At 35.3% G+C, this 18,876-nt stretch overlaps 1 protein-coding gene across 1 annotated transcript in view; it reads right to left on the reverse strand.

The window, feature by feature from the left end:
* Positions 1-18,876, reverse strand: part of SCN3A (sodium voltage-gated channel alpha subunit 3) — a 116,228-nt gene that overhangs the window by 75,244 nt on the left and 22,108 nt on the right. The window contains exons 5-11 of the mRNA XM_036744309.1: positions 14,298-14,426; positions 13,646-13,737; positions 12,370-12,642; positions 12,054-12,117; positions 10,169-10,310; positions 7,932-8,138; positions 3,287-3,571 (exon numbers count right to left, since the gene is read on the reverse strand). Of these exons, the coding sequence (XP_036600204.1) occupies positions 3,287-3,571; positions 7,932-8,138; positions 10,169-10,310; positions 12,054-12,117; positions 12,370-12,642; positions 13,646-13,737; positions 14,298-14,426 (1,192 nt within the window). The remainder of the gene's footprint in view (positions 1-3,286; positions 3,572-7,931; positions 8,139-10,168; positions 10,311-12,053; positions 12,118-12,369; positions 12,643-13,645; positions 13,738-14,297; positions 14,427-18,876) is intronic.

The following is an 18,876-nucleotide window of genomic DNA, read 5'->3' on the forward strand; positions in this document are numbered from 1 at the left end:
ATGGAGGGAGAAGAAAAATTCAATCTCACTGCTGTTTTTCATAACCCTTTTCCCATTCACTCCTTTCCTTTCATTGAACCAAGAATTGAATGACTACTAGAACACACACTGAAAATTAGTAGTGTAGGTAATCAAGAAAGAGAGAGAGAGAGAGAGAGAGAGGGAGAGAGGGAGGGAAGAAGGAAGGAAGGAAAGAAGGAAGGAAGGAAGGAAGGAAGGAAGGAAGGAAGGAAGGAAGGAAGGAAGGAAGGGGGAAAGAAGGAAGGAAGGAAGAGAAAGAAAAAGAGAGAAAGAAAGAAAAAAAGAGAGAAAGAAAGAAAGGTGATAGATAGTATTGCTGTACTCCCCCCATGTCAGAACACTGTCTGGAATATTATGTTCAGTTCTAAGATTCAAAGAGGTGATCATGAAGTGGTAAAACGATCACGCAGCTTTTCCTTATTTAATTGCGAGAGTCATTCTTTTTTCTGCTAAGAACTAGCATGTTTTTAAATCTTAATCATTGAGACAAAAAATAAATGTGATTTATATAAAACTCTAGCTTACAATTGATGCTAACCACAAAAAATCATTTGATAGAAAATATTTTAAGATTAGACTGAGAAATCTAGATCTTTATAATTCTGTGCCTTAGTTCAGTTCCTGCTATGTTTTGAGACTGTTTAGATATCTAATAATAACTGCCATTATATAGTGTTTTAAGGTTTCCAAGGTACTTTACACATAATTTTTCACAATAACCTTGTTAAGCAAGTACTGCAAGCATTTATTATCTATTTTACAGATGAGGAAATTGGGGCTCAGAGTGGTTAAGTAATTGGTCAATGACTAATAATTTGTCATATAACTAGTCAGTGTCAGAGCTAGGATTTGAACCCATTTATCTTCAAATTCCAAACTCTTTCCAATACTCCGTACTGCTTCATGATCCAGTTTAAATACCAGGGGTAATAGAAGAATAGTATTATGTGTAAAGAGGACTTGTCCTGTAATTCTCTGAGTTACTGTCTTCACTCTTATACTTATTAACAGTGTGAGTTTGGACAAACCACTTTACCTTTGGAGCATCAGTCTCCTTATTAAATAAAACTGTTGGACTAGATTATTTCTAAGAGCCAATATAACACAAGCATTTTTGCAATTCTTTGGTTAGTCATGAATTGTAAGATCTCAAGTCTAGTAATTTTTTTCCTGGTGGGTAAAAAAACATGCTAGGAAATTAAATTTGACGGAGCAAAATACCTATTTGATGTTTAGGTTTATCATCCTAGACACCATAGACCATCAAGTCTCACCCCCCTCAATCTATAGTTGTGGAAATGAAGGCTAAAGAAACTTCAAGTGCTTTACCTGATATGATACAATATCTGTATTAAAATTCTGATTATCAAATAGTAATGGAAATAATTTACTCTATAAAATACTAGGCTGTTTTGACATAGTAAAATCATATTAGAAATGTCATTATGTGATTTCAGGATAATGTGGAAATGTAAGAATTTTAAGAAGGAGAGAAAAGTAGATATAGGATAATGCTATGACCAATAATTTCTCAGTTAAACATAGCAATACAATCTTTAAATTAAGATCCCATCATAGAAATAAAGAAATGAATGATAAGTGGTGGGAAAGTTTAAATAAAATTTTTAATCAGCTATTATTTCCTGACTAAATTACTATTTTCAAACGATCTGAACAGCCAGTCTCACTGATTTCTATTTCACTCTCACTTCTCTAATGCTCTTTTCAACATAAGCATTCTTTTTGACTATAGAGGGTTTTTAATTCACTGATTTAAAGCTTGCTGTAGGTACATTCCTGCTAATGAACAATGCTGTATCAGGTACATATACAGACTTATTTGAGCCCCATTTCCTCTGAGCCACATAAATAACTAGTAGGGTAGTCTATATGAAGTTGATATGATATCTTTCAATAATACAATCCATTATCAAATAACTGATATAACTGGATGAAAAGTTTCTACTCCTAGAGTTTGCTATACTGACTAAATCATAGGTCCATATTAGGGGGAAAATCATAATCCATTTCTTGCCTAATAATGGGGCAATTGTGGAAATAATTGTTTCCTTAAATATGAGTTGTATGTACAAATATACACAAACGTGCATATATGTAAACATTCAACCATATGGGCATATATGTACATGTACATGGAAATAATAAAAGGTTTTTAACTCAATTCAAGCTTGACTTACTCATCTCTTTGAATTATTGAACTCAATATGAGGCTTTTCCAAATACTTCATTCTTAATATTGTCAAACCAATAAAAACCGCGGAAACCCAGACCAAGAAAACCTGGTCTCTAAATATGACTTACAGGGGATAAAAGAGACAACTTTAGTTCAATTGTTACAAAATGTTTACTTTTCTTTGGCTCTATCTGTATATATTCTCAATCTCCCTGCATTTAGGGAAAAGTATTTTTTTGTACTATGTGTAGACAGAGCAGGATCATGTGTGTTTTTTTTAAATTTAGCCCTATAATTGGTACTTTTATGATGCAGGTGAATGTTATTCAAGAATGTTATTTCATAACAATGCTATGTGTAGTCCTGCTTCAGCATCACAGATAGTTCAAAGCCCAGATAGTACTTATTATTTTAGTTTCACAAACATACATTTACTCTGTTTTACTTTGCCTCTGAGACTGTTCTTATATCCTACAGCAGTGGTTGCATTGGTAGATAGCAATTAAATCAGAGAGAAAATGGAAACATTTTTCATTTTCATTTTCTCCTCTAGGGCTTCCTAAGCATAGATAGGTACATTGCAGCGTATTATATCTTGATGCGATAATGGTATAATGGAAATTCACAGTAGTACAACTTTCATTTATCCTTTGTCTGAAGGTACAGGGTAGATCCATAGGAACATTTTTCTTCCAGCTCCATGCCCATCTCACAATTACAACTTTTGACAAATGTAGAATTTTTATGGTAACTTGGACATCTTGATTACAATTTCATTACTTTTTCAAAATGACAGTAATAGAAAAATCAAGAGATACCAAATTGTCTTACAAAGTAGACATTTCTGACAAGTACTTCATACCTATGAACTGAATTTTCTCAAAATATGGGAAGAGTCGTAGCTGAACAAATGGAAAAAAATAAATGGCTGTTTTAAGAATTAGAAACACTAATGAATAAGTAAATACATTAAAATGTGGGTTCATCCATTCTTTCACTTTCCCACACAGTGCAATCACAGTTATATATTGCCATAGCTTTCCATGCAGTGGAATTAATAAGAGTAAATACCTGATGAGGAGAAGAGAATCTCTTTTCATAATTCAGTCGGCTTCCATCCACAGATATGTGGAAACTTCTTCTGACACTATCTTCAGATTCAGATTTGGGAAACTTATCACTTTCTCCTTGACCTCCACCAGGCTGCTCCTTCTGTTTTCTTTTCTTCCTTCTATTTCTTCTTTCTTTAGCACTTTTCGAGCTCAATTTTGATGCTTCTGAAGAACTTTCCAAGAGCTCCCCTAGCCCACCTATTCCACTGAAATCTCTTGATGCAGCTGATGCTGCTGCTACTGCCTATTGTACCACAAAATCATACACGTTAGCATGCAGAACTTTAAAACATCACAACATTAGCTTATGAACTCTATGGCATATCAAAAATTATTTGTAATAGTTCATGAGTTATATTTGAAAAATATTTCTATATATTTAAATTTTAAAATGTAAATTGACCTTATCCAACAGCAAAGCTTATTCTTTCTTTTTGATTTTGGTGAGATACAAGGTAATATGATTTTGGGGTCTCGTGTCGGATGACCTTCTATATTTCCTGGATCAGTCATTTATTTTTTATTGATTAGCTCATGGGAAAAATACTCCCTTATTACATCCACTGATAGTATGAATTTCCTATGATATAAATCTCTGGGAATTTAGGTGGAGTCATGATGGCAGCCTAGCACAAGTGGGAGGTTTCCATGGCCATAAACACTAATAGATGGAACTGATAGTTCTGTCCCCTCCTATAACTGTCTTTTCTGAGTGTTGTGCAGAACGGTATTATTGCCCTTACGTACACAGGAAAGGATACATTTTGCTCGTTTTGTTGAGATATCCTCAGTTCTCTATTTGGATTACATTACATCTTGAAGTTCATAATCTGGGGTAAAATTTGGATGTAGGTCATGTTTGTTTATTGTATTTCAAATGTTTCCAATTAATATTCAAGTTCCAAAACCATATACCAATTTAAAAAATGATAAAATAGAACAATGTCTTAAGATAAATTGCTTCAGTTATAAGAAATCATAATATATCTCTCTCTTAAGCTTTCAGTTTCAAGCACCCCAAAGCAATTTGGCAGGTTCTTTTAACCAAGACCAGCTCACCCACCTTTGAAAGTCAGGCAAGTCTTAGGGAAACAGTGGCAGCCATTCTATGATTTCACTTCAAGGATAAATATTTTTAGCATGGAAATTTAACTGTGATTTATTTAGCTATGACTACAAGTGAGAGTAAAATAAATAGATGGATTGTAGAGCATCAGTCTCACAAGCAAAAAAGCACTATTACCTTGTATCGTATTATTCATGGAAAGGTCCTAGGACATGGTTTATTTGTAGCCCAGCATTCGGGTTATATTTTAAAGGAATAAAAATATTTTGTCATGAAAGGAAGGAAAACAATCTTATTTCAGACCACATGAAAGTCAGAGAATGTGTAAGAGACTAGAGTTAGATGGCAACAAGCAAGCAATTTAGGAAGTAATCAGCTCTTGCTTACAGATATGGAAACTAATAGAAACCTGCAAAACACATTGGCCAAACTTTTTTTTCAGTTTCATTTCTGTATTAGTGTCTGGCTGCATTGCCTCCCTGGCAACACTAACGATGAGGTACCTTCCAACATAATACTTTTTTCCCTCTATTTCTCTCTCGCACTCGTAACTCCCATTGCTCTAGTGACTTGTGATTAGCACTGAATTGAATTTTTTTATTCACTCCTATCTATATATCTGTTCATAGCAAACATTGCAACACTGTCTAGGTACTATCTGGCTTAGAATATTATTACTTTCATAGCTGACTTGCTAAATTCTAGATCTTACAAAATATTACAGCTGTATATATTTAATAATTATAAAAGAAACATTTTATTCTCACAGTTTCTCCATCTTCTAAGAATTCTGACATTATTATAATGTAACTCCATTAATCCTCCTCAATCAGAGTAAAATCCAGCTATTAAAATTTCTCCCACATATTTAAAAAATAAAGCTTCTGACCCTTTTCTTCATATTTTGTTATATTTAGGTCTCATAAGCTACCTTTTTCCATTTTAAAAAGTTGCATTCTTTTGTGATATTTTTCCTCTGAGACCAATATAAGCTGCTGAACATATGAGATAATGGGATGCATGAGGCTAAGTGTTCAAAGACCATGTATTGAATGGCTAAATGTAATTGTTCAGGACATAACTACCTGTTCTCCTTTTGTGGTTTTATATTTCCTTATCTATTTAAGTTGCCCTTTGGATGTGAACCCACTGAGTTGATACCAGGTCTTCCTCCATGTCTAAACAAATGACAGATATATAGCTATCCTTTAGCAGATATTAAAGAGAAACTGAGATACATTAAATCATTGGTTGGATGGTACCTTGTGCAGTATTGCAGGTGGTAAGATATGATAATTCAGCAAGACAAATTGGGATCTCAAATGATCTCATATGTCATACACCTCTGATTTTTTTCATCTGCTACTTCTGTTTGGTTGGATTGCATTATAATGGCAGAACTATGCTCTTCTTACTTGAAAAATAAGGAACTTTTAAAAATTCGAAATAAAGTGTGTGTAGTGATATGGTCATAATATCAACTGCTAAGAATTTACTGGTTGTTTAAACTTTTTCATTTAGGAAGTGAAAGTCCATCCATTGTTTGTTAATTAAGCACTGGAATCCAATGGCATTCTTTTGCTAATTGTGAAGAAGCAAACCTTAATTTTGCTAGCCAAATTATAATTTGACTATTTACATTCTACTTGTCTAAATTTCCTTTCACCTTCAGCTAGATGTAGCAGGTTCCTATTTCTAAAGATTGTACACATTTGAACGGTGCCACATTTTACCCTCATAACGACTGCATTTCAGAAGCAAAATGTTAAATGTATAAAGTTTGTCAGCATATAAATCTCACCATATTTTGTAATAGCATCACTCAATAATTTAAGACTATAAATCACATACAAAGCATTGATGTTATTTCTAACATAGTTTTAGATGCATGTATAAATACCATAGAGCAACCACAAAGAGTTTGAATAAAGTGACCTCGATCCTGCGTCAGTGTCAGTTTGTTGAGGTGTATATTATTCTGTTCTTATTTAGTGAGCTAAAGTAAAATTTATAAATAATGAAAATATATTCAATACCATCCCCACAACTACCCCTAGAGGTTAAATGATTTGCCAAAGACACAGATGGCAAGAAGCAGATACAATATTTGAATCCAGATCTTCTAAGTCCAAATCTAAGGAAATTGTTACTTTCCATTCCACTATGCTGTTTCCAAGTAATATTTCCTATTACACAAATATGCTTATTTTTGTCTAAGAATCTGAAAGAAGCAATAAGCAGGGAGCAGGACTGTCCTTATTTATTGATGAAGATATTAGGAAAAGGAAGGTGAAATTATTTATTCAAAGGCCTGACTCAAAATTCTGTCTATACAAGAACAGCATTGTAAAGGAGTAGATAGGTGCATATAGTCCTGGACAGTACTTTAGAGACATGATAACTAAGTTTCCCTTGAAACACTTTAAAGAAAAATTATTGGAGTTGAAGTATTCATTCACTGGGATGTGAGCATTATTCATGATCTGTTTGAATACTATTAAGTAAAAAATGAAAGAATAATTAGATTGTGAGCTCCTTGAGGTCAGGGATTGTTTTTTTTTCCTTTCTTTATATCCCCAATACAGCACAGTGCTTGGCACATAGTAGGTGCTTAATACATGCTTATTGACTGACAATAGGTCATTGAGCTGACATATATTTTTGGCATATATCGTAACTTTTTTCCTGGAGTCATACTCTCCTCACTATTTCCCCTATAGCCCAGCCTGCTTTATTTTCATTTTAATGAACTGACCTAAGGCTGGAAATTGGATATAGAACTTGATAAGATGCAGTCCAACATACTTCCACAGACTGTATGTTTTACTACCTACTTTGCCTTAATCTAGGCCCTAGGCAAATGTTTTAACCTTTTTTTATGCCATAGATCCCTTTGTCGGTGTGGTGAAGACTACAAACTCCTTCTAGGTTTAATGTTTTTAAGTTGTTAAAGGAAATGCTAAATTTCAGTTAAAGGTTAATATAAAGAAAAAAAATATAATTTTTCCCCTTCCAGGTTTACCACCTCCCCCCTCCCCTTGAAATCTATCAATGGACCCAGGTATGTGCTAGAGTCAGCTTTTATGGGCTTGTTAAGAGCCAGATTAAACTTATTTACCAGCATACTCCTTGAAGAAGAAGAGGTTGTCTGTGAATCCTTGTTTAAAAAACCCTTGCCCTAGAGTCAGTGCAGTGTGGGAAGTAATAGCATGGTTATCTTTTTATATTTTCTGTCTTTTTCAACTAAAAATCAGACAGTGATATTGATTTCATGAAAGAACATTTGGCATCATATAGTAAACCTTAACTGAATTTACCTATTATTACTTTCAGACAGTTTCTTTAGATATGTAAATATTTTCTTTGAAATTAATCTAATTTAATTCAGACGCTGTTTTAAAGAAGATTCTGTTGCTTTCTAATGAAAATTCTTGGATATTAGAGGATGTCATGTTCTAATTTTACCTGTCTAGTATGTCAAAAATCACATTTAGGAATATAAAATCTAGAATAAAGCATTTTAAAACTCTAACTGTACCTGGGCTTCTTCTTGTTGCTTCTTAAGTTGTTCCAGCATTTGCTGAAACTCAGCCTCCTTCTGCTCTGCCTCTTCCAAAGTGGCCTGGTTCTGCTCCTCATAAGCCATGGCAACCACAGCCAGGATCAAGTTCACCAAATAGAATGAGCCCAGGAAAATAACCAGAACAAAAAATATCATGTATGTTTTTCCTGCAGCACGTAGTGTCTAGTGGAGGAAAAGAAAGCATTAGTGTCCTGTCTTAATGTCCTGATAACAAGGAAGGAGCCTGCTTTTCACAAGTTAGGAGGTCAGCAAACAATTTATTCATAAGACTTTATTCTGGAACAAATGAGGCTGTTGGGCTTAGTCTAATAAGAAGAAATGTGATGGTGATAATTCTAATCTTTCTTTAACGTGAGTTCCACTTCCTGATGGACTTAAAAAGGCAGAATGAGACATACGTTTTTGGACACAGACAACATGAAAATTAGTTTTGCTTGATTGCATATTTGTTATATGGATTTATTTTTATTTTTAATCAGGGAGAAGAAAGAGAAAATAATTGTATGTTAATTGAAAAATAAGATAAAATGGGGGGGGAGTGGGTTCAAAAGATCAACTTTGAGATAAGGGAAGTATGGTTGAATAGCAATTAATATTTTAAAAAAGGATCTGGGGATTTTAGTGGCCTAAAAACTCAATATGAGTCAATATAATGATTTAGCTCTCAAAAAAAGTTAATATATCTTAGACTAAATAATGAGAGGCATAATATCCAAATGGAGGTCATAGCCACAGTGAACTCTGACCTGGCCAAACTATATCTGAAATATTATGTTCAGTTTTTGCCACTACAGTTTAGGGAGGGTATTGATAAGCTGCTCTTTGGAGAGATTCCGAAGGAGGACAAGGAAGGTGAATGGCTTTAAGAGATGCCATATGCAGATCAGTTGACTGGAGTACAAATATTTAGTTGACTAATAATATGATAGCTGTGTTCAGGTATTTGAAGGCTTGTCATATGGAAGAAGGACTAGTCTTTTGCTGAGTCCTAGAGGGTAGGAGTAGAAGCAGCAGGTAGAAGTTTCAAAGAGACAAATTTAGGCTTGATGTTGGGAAAAACTTGGTAATAGCTAGAGTTGCCCCAAAGTTGAATGGGCTACCTGGGTCAACAAGAGGTTTCTCCTCCTTAGAGGTCTTCAGACAGGGGTTAGATGGCCACTTGTCACTTCATAGTAGAGGAGATTCATGTTTCTGTGAGTAGAAATATTTGGTCCCAGAGGTCTTTTTCAACTAACTCTGAGATTCTGTGATTCTATATATAACACTCTAGCATTTTGACTAAAATTTGTTTGTAGAATGAAAGATAATTTATTCCAAGAGTTCACCATGAAAGTTCACCCCTATAAAACTTTATTTTCAAATATGCATGAATTTTTATGTCTAAAGATATTTACTGCCTTTGGAGTAGTAATATCTCACCTTCTTATAATGAGTTTCTTCTGGAGAAGGTAGTACTTCCTCTCCCTTTCTGAACTCTGTGCTTACTTGCTATACCATTCATTTGGCATTTTCTTTGGTAGAGAATTGTGATTTCATTATTGTGGGAAGCTGCCCCATAGGGATTTGCCAGCATGGAAGCACCCTATAGTGATAAAGGACAACTCTCTATAATTGATTGTTTTAGGAGTTGCCTGAGGCAAGTGAGAGGTCAAGTGACTTGCCAGCAATCATACAGCCATTATGTGTCAGAAGCAAGATTTGGATGCAGGCCTTCCTGACTCCAGGCCAATATTCCATCCACTATGTTGTGCCATCTTATATTTTTTAGTTATGCTATCATGTAATTATGCTTTTCCCACTTAACTTTAATGTAAAGCTTCTTGAATTCAAGAAATTGTATCATTGTCGTCATCATCATCATCCTCATCATCCTCATCATCATCATCATCATAATACCGAGCATTTATGTAGCATTTTAAAGTTTACAAAGAGCTTTGCTCATTTAACAATTTTAATTTCCCTTAATAATAAGATAATAAAGGTCTTAAAACCTTTTGTATCCCTTATGTTGCTTAACAAAACCTCATGCATAAAAGGTGCTCGGTATGTAATTGCTGATTGATGAAGATACAAGACAGACTCACCTCATACTAAATTTTACTCTATGGCAAATAGTGTTACATTAAAGTTTCAGTTTCATATCATCTTTTATGTGATCATAAATTTTTAAAAATCTATTACTCAAGGCTTACCAGCTGGTAAAGGTTTTCCCAGTAATCTTGAGTCATTAGTCGGAACAAAGACAAGAAGGCCCAACTGAAGGTGTCAAAACTAGTGTATCCATAATTGGGATTTATACCAGCTTTCACACATATATATCCTTCTGGACAGTGACTGCAAATGATAGAAAGAAATAAAGATATGGTTAGTATGATAACCTCAATTGATTTGGGATTATGTAAGCATTCAATAATCTGAGGATCCTTTTGTAATGGATTTGCTTCCCTTTACTGTCATAAAATATTTTCAACCATTGTTATAGTGAAATGTCCATCACATGAATTTTCCTTGGCAAAACAGTTATTATAAAACTTAGCTTCTGTATAAAGATGGAAGCATGGAGAAACTAATCCACTTTTTTCTTTTACAGTCAACATACTGCTCATGAAGATGTATACTGAGTCTACTTTCAAATAAGTCCAAATGGATGATAAATAATCAAAGCTTTAAGAATAACCCATTACTACTCGTGAGTTGATCTCTTAGTTACTTCTATAGGACTCCAGCTTGAGAGCTTTCCTAAATACTTAGGGCTATCCAAAAGTGGAGTGGGCTTCCTTCGAAGGGAACATATTTCAGCACCACTATGCTGTTCAAGCAAATAGATACAAGGTTAGCTTTACACATAGAAAAAAATAGGGATTTTGTAAGGAAACTTTTATTTGGATATGAACTGTATTAGTTGGCCTCTAGATGGACAATGCTGTGATGCTGAAGTTTAACAATAAAACTGTTTTCAATTTACTGAGTAATTTTTTTAAATTTAGTGGCCAAAGTCATGTCACTTCTCTGCTCCCCAGAGAGTTTTGCAGCCCAGTTGCTTGAGCTATAAATTAATGAAGGGCTCTTCATTTCATAAATAGATGGCCTCTAAGGTACCTTCCAGCTCTATGACCTTTGCTTTGTTGTTATTCCACAGGGAATTAAGCTGGTCCAAATCTTCCCACTGTGGTATTTGGCTAAGGTCTGTAGCTCAAGTCATCTTTTCTGCTAAAGACATTTCCTAATTTTCAATTCAATTCAGTAATTCAGTAAACATTTATTAAGTACTTACTATGTGACTGGCACTGTGCTAAGTGCTGGGGATACAAAAAGAAGCAAAAGACAGTCCATGATCTCAAGGAGCTTACATTTTAATGGGGGAGACAACATGCAAAAATATATACATATACAAAGCAAGCTATATATAGCATGAATAGGAAGTAATTAGAGATAAAGCACTGGAATTGAGGGGCTAGGGAAGGCTTCTTGTAGAAGGGAGGATTTTAGTATGGACCTAAAGGAACCCAGGGAGGTCAGAATCAGAGTGGAGGAGGGAGAGTGTTCCAGGCATGGAGGACAAGCCAGAAAGAAGGCCTAGGGATGGAATGTCTTGTTCATGGAACAGCCAAGAGGCCAGTGTCACTAGATCAAAGAGCATACATTGTGGAGTAAGGAGTAAGAAGATTGGAAAGATAGAAGGGGCTAAGTGATGAAGGGCTTTGACAACTGCCAGCTTCCCTCATGTGCCCCACCTCTACCAAATATAAACATATACATATCCTATTTTCATTCAGGGCCTTATTCTCTGCTTTCCAAGTTAGAAAGTAATGAATACAAAGATATATTAATACATCATAAGGTTTTAATGTATTAATGAGAGATTTTCATTCCATTTCATAGATGCAGTTTATTGTGATCTTCTGGAGACACTAGTTTAACCCAAAGGAATGACTTTCTGGTGTTAAAAAAATAAAAAAAATATTTGGGGTCCCTTTGGCAATCCTATTCTATCTATGTGTAGAGCTAGCCTTGTATCTCTTTGTGTCTTCTGGTTCCTATTATATATAATAAAATCATCTTAATAACATTCCTTACCCTGCGTCTGAGCTATTTCCACAGAGTAAAGCATCACTTTGTCCATCTAAATAATAAAAATGACCTGTTAATGAAAAGAATAAAATATTTCGTAGATTAATTCCATTAATATTGTCAATTTTATATATCTAATAACAATGATATGCATTTACACTCATTTCATAGTTCTAAAATACTCCTTATTTTCCATAAGAATGGGCACTGAATTTCTCAACAATTCTTGGTATCAGAATTTTAAAAAATAACCCTCATTCAGCTATTGACATTTGTAAAAGTTTTGGCAATAAACAGGTTAATATATAGCAGCACTTCTTACTTTTATCTTCAATGTATTCCTTCCAGTTAAATGTGGTCATTGTTGTATTAACAGATGTCCCATTTATATCTATTGTACTATTAAAGTAGGAAGTAATGTTTGTTTCAAAAGTAGAATTGCCTGGGGGCCATTGCAAACATTTATTCCTCAGGTTGCCCATGAACAGCTGCAGTCCAATGAGAGCAAATACACTCAGACAAAACACAGTCAGGATCATGACATCCGAAAGCTTCTTCACTGACTGGATCAGGGCCCCCACAATAGTCTTTAAACCTGCAAAGGGAGAATGATAGAAGAACGTATTAATATCGCCACAAATCACAATTCCTTATTAATCATGCATGAGCATCCCTTCCCTTTCATTCCCCAAATGATTGTTTGGCTTGTTAGATAATAAAGCCCAGCAAACAACCTATGGGTTTGGGAAATGTATGAGGAACAAATTTCTGTCCATAGGCAGTGCACTTTCTGGCTCCCCACTATGACTTTTTATTTGAAAACAGGAAATTTTGTTTATTATGGGTTATATGCCCACAGGACCATGTAAAGAAAATCTTTCTGTTCTTTCTTTATATTTCAGCTCTTCTTTTTAATTGTTTTCTTTTCTTTAAACATTGTCATATACTTTTATTTACCTGGCAATGCTTTAGAGGGAAAAAACAATTTAACATTTTAAAAATCCAATGTTATGTTGAAGCTACTTTTAAAAATTATCTCCTCTACTTTTAAGATAATTTTTTTTAAAAGCAGATTTCTATTTTCGATCATAAACATTTTCAATAAATGGTAAAATTTAAATAAACAATTAAACTGTATAGCACTGAAGCTTTTTGTAAATGTTTTAAGAGAAAGCTTCATACCATAAATGAAAAGTGTTTAAAAATAGCTGCCTCATGCAATACTTTGTTAAACTCAAGGGCTGACTTTATAAATACAAATATAAAACTGCAAAGATTTATTATAATTAAAATTCTTCTTTGCATTTACTGCATTTTGTTAATGTAAAATTTTTAAGAGGTTTATTGCTGTAAAGTTGTGCTTTCAACTTGGATGTATTTAAAATCAGCCTCGGTGTTTAACCTCGCTCTCACCTAGAATAACTGAAATAGTTTTCAGTGCTCGGAGAACTCTGAATGTTCTCAATGCAGAGACATTGCCCAGGTCCACAAACTCTGTCACATATCTGTATGAGGGAGTTCACACACAAACACAATAACACACAAGAAATAATTGGATATATAAGGGACCTAATCCCTTATACCAGTTAACTTCTTACCTGGGATTACAGAAATAGTTTTCAGAGCTCTCAATACTCTGAAAGTTCGAAGAGCTGAAACATTGCCTAGGTTTACAAATTCTGTTACATACCTGTAGAATTAAATCAGAGTTATTGATGGTTTTTGCAGAGTTTATACTAAGTAAGTAATTAATGCTGCATTTGGCTCACAAACCACTTTGCCAAAGGAGTCTAATGAAATTGCTAGTGTTTGAAGTTACCTTCCATGTCAATCTGTACTTCAAGAATATAATTTGGAGGCTATTGGTTCAGCTTAAATGGCAGCAGATTGAACCAAGCTTCACTTGGTTCATACTTTAAAGCTAGTGTACCAAACTTATTTCCCTAAATTTAGCTGGTGGCACTGGGACAGGGTGAAGTCAACAAATAACTTTAACATGGTTGAGTAGAAAGAATTTAGGATATTAGTTAATGTCCCTTTCTTATGGTTACTCTTGGAACTGATACATAATGGCAACTTCCATAAGCAGATTTTGTTATGAAATATAGAATGTGTTCCAAAAATGTATGCAATAGAAACATAGTCACATCAACTAAAAAGAAATCCCTACAATGATAAAGCTATGCTTGGTATGTTTTATGCAGAAATTAATTTCATGCCTCTCTTTATGGAAGCATTTCAAACACTTACGCCATCAAAATGACACTGAAATCCAGCCAGTTCCATGGATCACGGAGAAAAGTAAAGCCTTCTAAGCAGAAACCTCTTGCCAAAATTTTTATAAGTGATTCGAAGGTATAAATTCCTGTGAAAGTGTACCTAGGAGAAGCAGCAAAGCAAAATTTAATGCTATATAATGTTTTTTCAATATAAGATTAAAAAAAAAACAAAATCACACTAATACTTTTCATTATAGAACAAAAATACAGGCCTCTTTTTGGCTCCTTTCAAGGGAATTTAGTTGCTGATGCTATAAACATTGTAGTATAAGGCAGTTTCTCTGAGCACTAGAGGATACTTAAGTCAATCATTAATTAAGTAGGTTGTTGTGGTTTTAAGTTCCACAAGAATTTTATAAGGACTTGATAACATGAATTCTGGGCATTTATCATTAGAATAGATTTTTCAAACTAGGAGACAGAATTTTAAATACAAAGTTGAATTTGAAAAGATGTACTTTTTACCCACAATTTTATCTGTTCATTCTTCTATACTAGTCCAAACAGTCAACATCTTTCTATTAAGTCAGCTGATATGAACAGATCAATTGACTTTCTGATGTGCCGTCTTTCTCTTATGAAAGATCTTTTGAACCTGCACCCTAAGCTCTGAGAGGGAGGGAACAAGTCTAGACCTAAATATAAGAACCCAAAAAACAGTTACAGGGCTCTACTCTTTCCTTTAGGTCCTTCAGATTACAGTCAGAAAATTATCAATTATTCTCCCCCAAATCCCTAAAGAGTTTTTATGCCTGAATCGAGAAAAGAAAGCCAAGGCTCTCACAGAAACCTATGACCTTTAATTACACAGCAGCTATGAAGTGTGAATAGTCACAAATAATGAGAAATGAACATAATTCTTGGACAGGTGGGAGCCACCCATGGCATATTTGAGGAAAGGTTTACATGTCGTAGCTATTTTGCTGATTTCTACAGTCTGTTCCTAGTATACCAAAGGCAATTCTATAAAGGATTGTTGAAGTTGATTTGTGACATTTCCAAAAGAATGTGAAAATCCATAGGCATCAACAAGGGGTCACTAAGAATATGTCATGACAAAGTAACAATTTCCTTTTTAAAGTATGCTTACTAGATTAACAGATCAGAGAAAAGCCATACATATAATATACCCTGATTTCATGAAAGCATCTGACAAAGTCTCTAATGATATCCATGTGGATAAAATAATGAAATCTGGGCCAGATGATAGCAGTGTTGACCTTTGCAGATAGCTGAACAACCTTATTCAAAAAAGAGTTGATTTTATGCCTGAATCGAGAAAAGAAAGCCAAGAGGAATGTCTCTTAATGGAGTGGCCCAGGGCTCCCTCTGATCCTTAGCCCTATCCTGTTCAGTGTTTTTGGATGAAGACATGAAAAGGCATGTTTATTACAGCTATTTGGAGGGAAAATGCCTGACATAACACCTAGAAGAAGGCTTTGCATGGTAGGAAATCAACAAATATTTGACCAATGAATAAAATCTTTATGGTAGGGCAGCTAGGTGGCACAGTGAGTAGAGCACCGGCCCTGGAGTCAGGAGGACCTGAGTTCAAATCCGGCCTCAGACACTTGACACATGTACTAGCTGTGTGACCTTGGGCAAGTCACTTAACCCCAATTGCCCTGTCAACAAGCAAAAAAAAAATCTGTATGGTAAATGACAAGATCAGGACTCAAAACTACCTTAACAGCTTAGAACAGTAGACTAAAATCAACAGATGAAATTTAACAAGATAAATATTAAATCTGTCACTGACTAAAAATATTTTGTTGCATGAGTACAGTATGGAAAATTATGAAGTTCATGACAAAAGATCTAGGAGTTTTACTTGATCATAAGGTCCATGTTAATATATAGTGCTAAAAAAAAGCTAATTAATTTTTTTTTTGCATTAACAGAATTGACTCTTCATGACCATACTTGTGGTTTTCTTGGCAAAAATACTGGAGTGGTTTACTATTTCCTTCTCCAACTCATTTTACAAATGGGGAAACTGAGTCAAATAGGGTTAAGTGACTTGCGTAGAATGACATAACTAGTTAAATATCTAAGTCCAGATTTGAACTGAGGAAGATAGGTCTTTTTGACTCCAGGACAGACACTCTATCCATTGTGCCACCTAGCTGCCCTATTAGAATTATACAGTTTCATTAATAGAGAATAGTGGCTTCATTTTATTCTGTAATGCTCAGGCTACCCCTGGAATACTATCTTGAATTTTGAGCTCATATTTCAAGAGGAACAATTGCAAACTAGAGTGCCTTAAGAGAAAGGAAACCTAGATTGCAAGGTAGTTTGCAATCCCTGTCACAATAGGGCCTGCTGGTAGAACTGAAGGTGTTTAGTAGATACAGCACTGGACTTGGAAACGAGAAGACCCGGGTTCAAATCCAGTCTCATACTTATTAGCTGTGTAATCCTGTATAATCCTGGGCAAGTGACTTAACCAAACCACTCAGCCTCAGTTTCCTCATCTGTACAGTGGGAATAATAATACCAACTACTTCCCAGGGTTGTTGTGAAGATAAAATGAGATAAAATGTGAAAAATTCTTGGCAAACCTTAAAGTGCTATATAAATTCTAGCTATAATGATGATGATGTTTAGACTAGAATAGAGAAGATGAAGGATAAATATAATCCCTTTTTTTCTAATATTTTAGATGTTTTCATGTGGAAGAGATAGTAGGCTTGTTCTATGTTCCTCCCAAGAGCAAAACTGAGATTAATCAGTATCAATTTTTAAAACTGGATTTAGCTCAAAATACATAGGAACTTTCTAATAATTAAAGCTATCCAACAGAACTATGAGTTACTTAGTGAAGTCTATGAGTTTACTGCCACTGGATTTATTCAAGCAGAGGTTGGATGCTAAACTTTCAGTTTATAGACAGGGGGGGGTTATAGAATTCATTGCTGCACTCGATTAAAAGCTGGGTTAGGAGGGGATAGAGCCAAGATGGTGGCTAGAAAGCAGGGACTTGCTTAAGCTCTCCCCCAGGACCCTCCAAACACCTTTAAAATGGCTCTGAACAAATTCTAGAGCTGCAGAACCCACAGAATAGCAGAAGAAAGCAGGGCTCCAGCCCAGGAGAGCCTGGATAGTCACTGGGAAGGGTCTATTGCATGGAGCTAGGAATGGAGCAGAGCACAACCCAGCATGGGCCACACCAGGACTAGCCAGACTGGGAGCTGGGCAAAACAGGCTGTAAGGCCCTGAATCATTGAGCTGTGGCAGTTACCCAAATTCTCAACACACAAATGCCAAAGACGACAGAGCAGGTTAGTGGAAAAACTGCTGGATTGGAGTGAGAGGAGTGCACTGTTGGCCTCAGCCCTGGGGGCGGCGGAGGTAGTGCAGCTCTGTGGCTGCTTCCAGAGCTCCAGATGTGGTTGCTTCAGGCCCCAGGCCCACCCAGTGGGAGGAACTAAGTGGTGGACCAGAGCAGGAGTGTAGAGCCTGTCTTGCCCTGTTTGGATCTGGGTTGTGGTCCTCGTTGGCGGTTCCTGGGGGAGGAGTAGCACTGGTGTGGCAGAGCTTGTTCTGTAGAAGTAGCTCTGAAAACAGCGGCACTTGGAACCTAAAGCTTGGGACAAAGTACTCTGTACTCTATAAGCAGTAATATCCTGACAAAAAGTTCAAGAGTCAAGTAGTTAGCTGGGAACATGAACAGGCAGTGAAAATGGACTCAGATTCAGACTCAGACTTTGGAATCATTTTTTGGTGACAAAGAAGAGCAAAACATACAGCCAGAAGAAGTCAACAAAGTCAAAGAGCCTACATCAAAAGCCTCCAAGAAAAATATGAATTGGTCTCATGCCATGGAAGAGATCAAAAAGGATTTGGAAAAGCAAGTAAGAGAAGTAGAGGAAAAATTGGGAAGAGAAGTGAGAGTGCAAGAAAGTCATGAAAAACAAGTCAACGACTTGCTAAAGGAGGCCCAAAAAAAATACTAAAGGAAATAACACCTTAAAAACTAGACTAATTCAAATGGCAAAAGAGCTCCAAAAAGCCAATGAGGAGAAGGATGCCTTGAAAGGCAGAATTAACCAAATGGAAAAGGAGGTCCCAAAGACCACTGAAGAAAAAACTACCTTAAAAATTAGATTGGACACTTAACCCCAATTGCCCTGCCTTCCCACCTCCAAAAAAAATTAAAAATTAGATTGGAGCAAGTGGAAGCTAATGACTTTATGAGATATCGAGATATTATAAAACAGAACCAAAGGAATAAAAAAATGAAAGACAATGTGAAATATCTAATTGGAAAAACCACTGACCTGGAAAATAGATACAGGAGAGATAATTTAAAAATTATTGGACTACCTGAAAGCCATGATCAAAGAAAGAGCCTAGATATCGTCTTTCAAGAAATTATTAAGGAAAATTGCCCTGATATTGTAGAGCCAGAGAGTAAAATAGAAATTGAAAGAATCCACTGATTGCCTCTTGAAAAAGATCCCAAAAAGAAAACTCCTAGGAATATTGTCACCAAATTCCAGAGCTCCCAGGTCAAGGAGAAAATACCGTAAGCAGCCAGAAAGAAA

Source organism: Trichosurus vulpecula, chromosome 2 (genome assembly GCF_011100635.1).
Source record: "Trichosurus vulpecula isolate mTriVul1 chromosome 2, mTriVul1.pri, whole genome shotgun sequence".
Taxonomy (NCBI): domain Eukaryota; kingdom Metazoa; phylum Chordata; class Mammalia; order Diprotodontia; family Phalangeridae; genus Trichosurus; species Trichosurus vulpecula.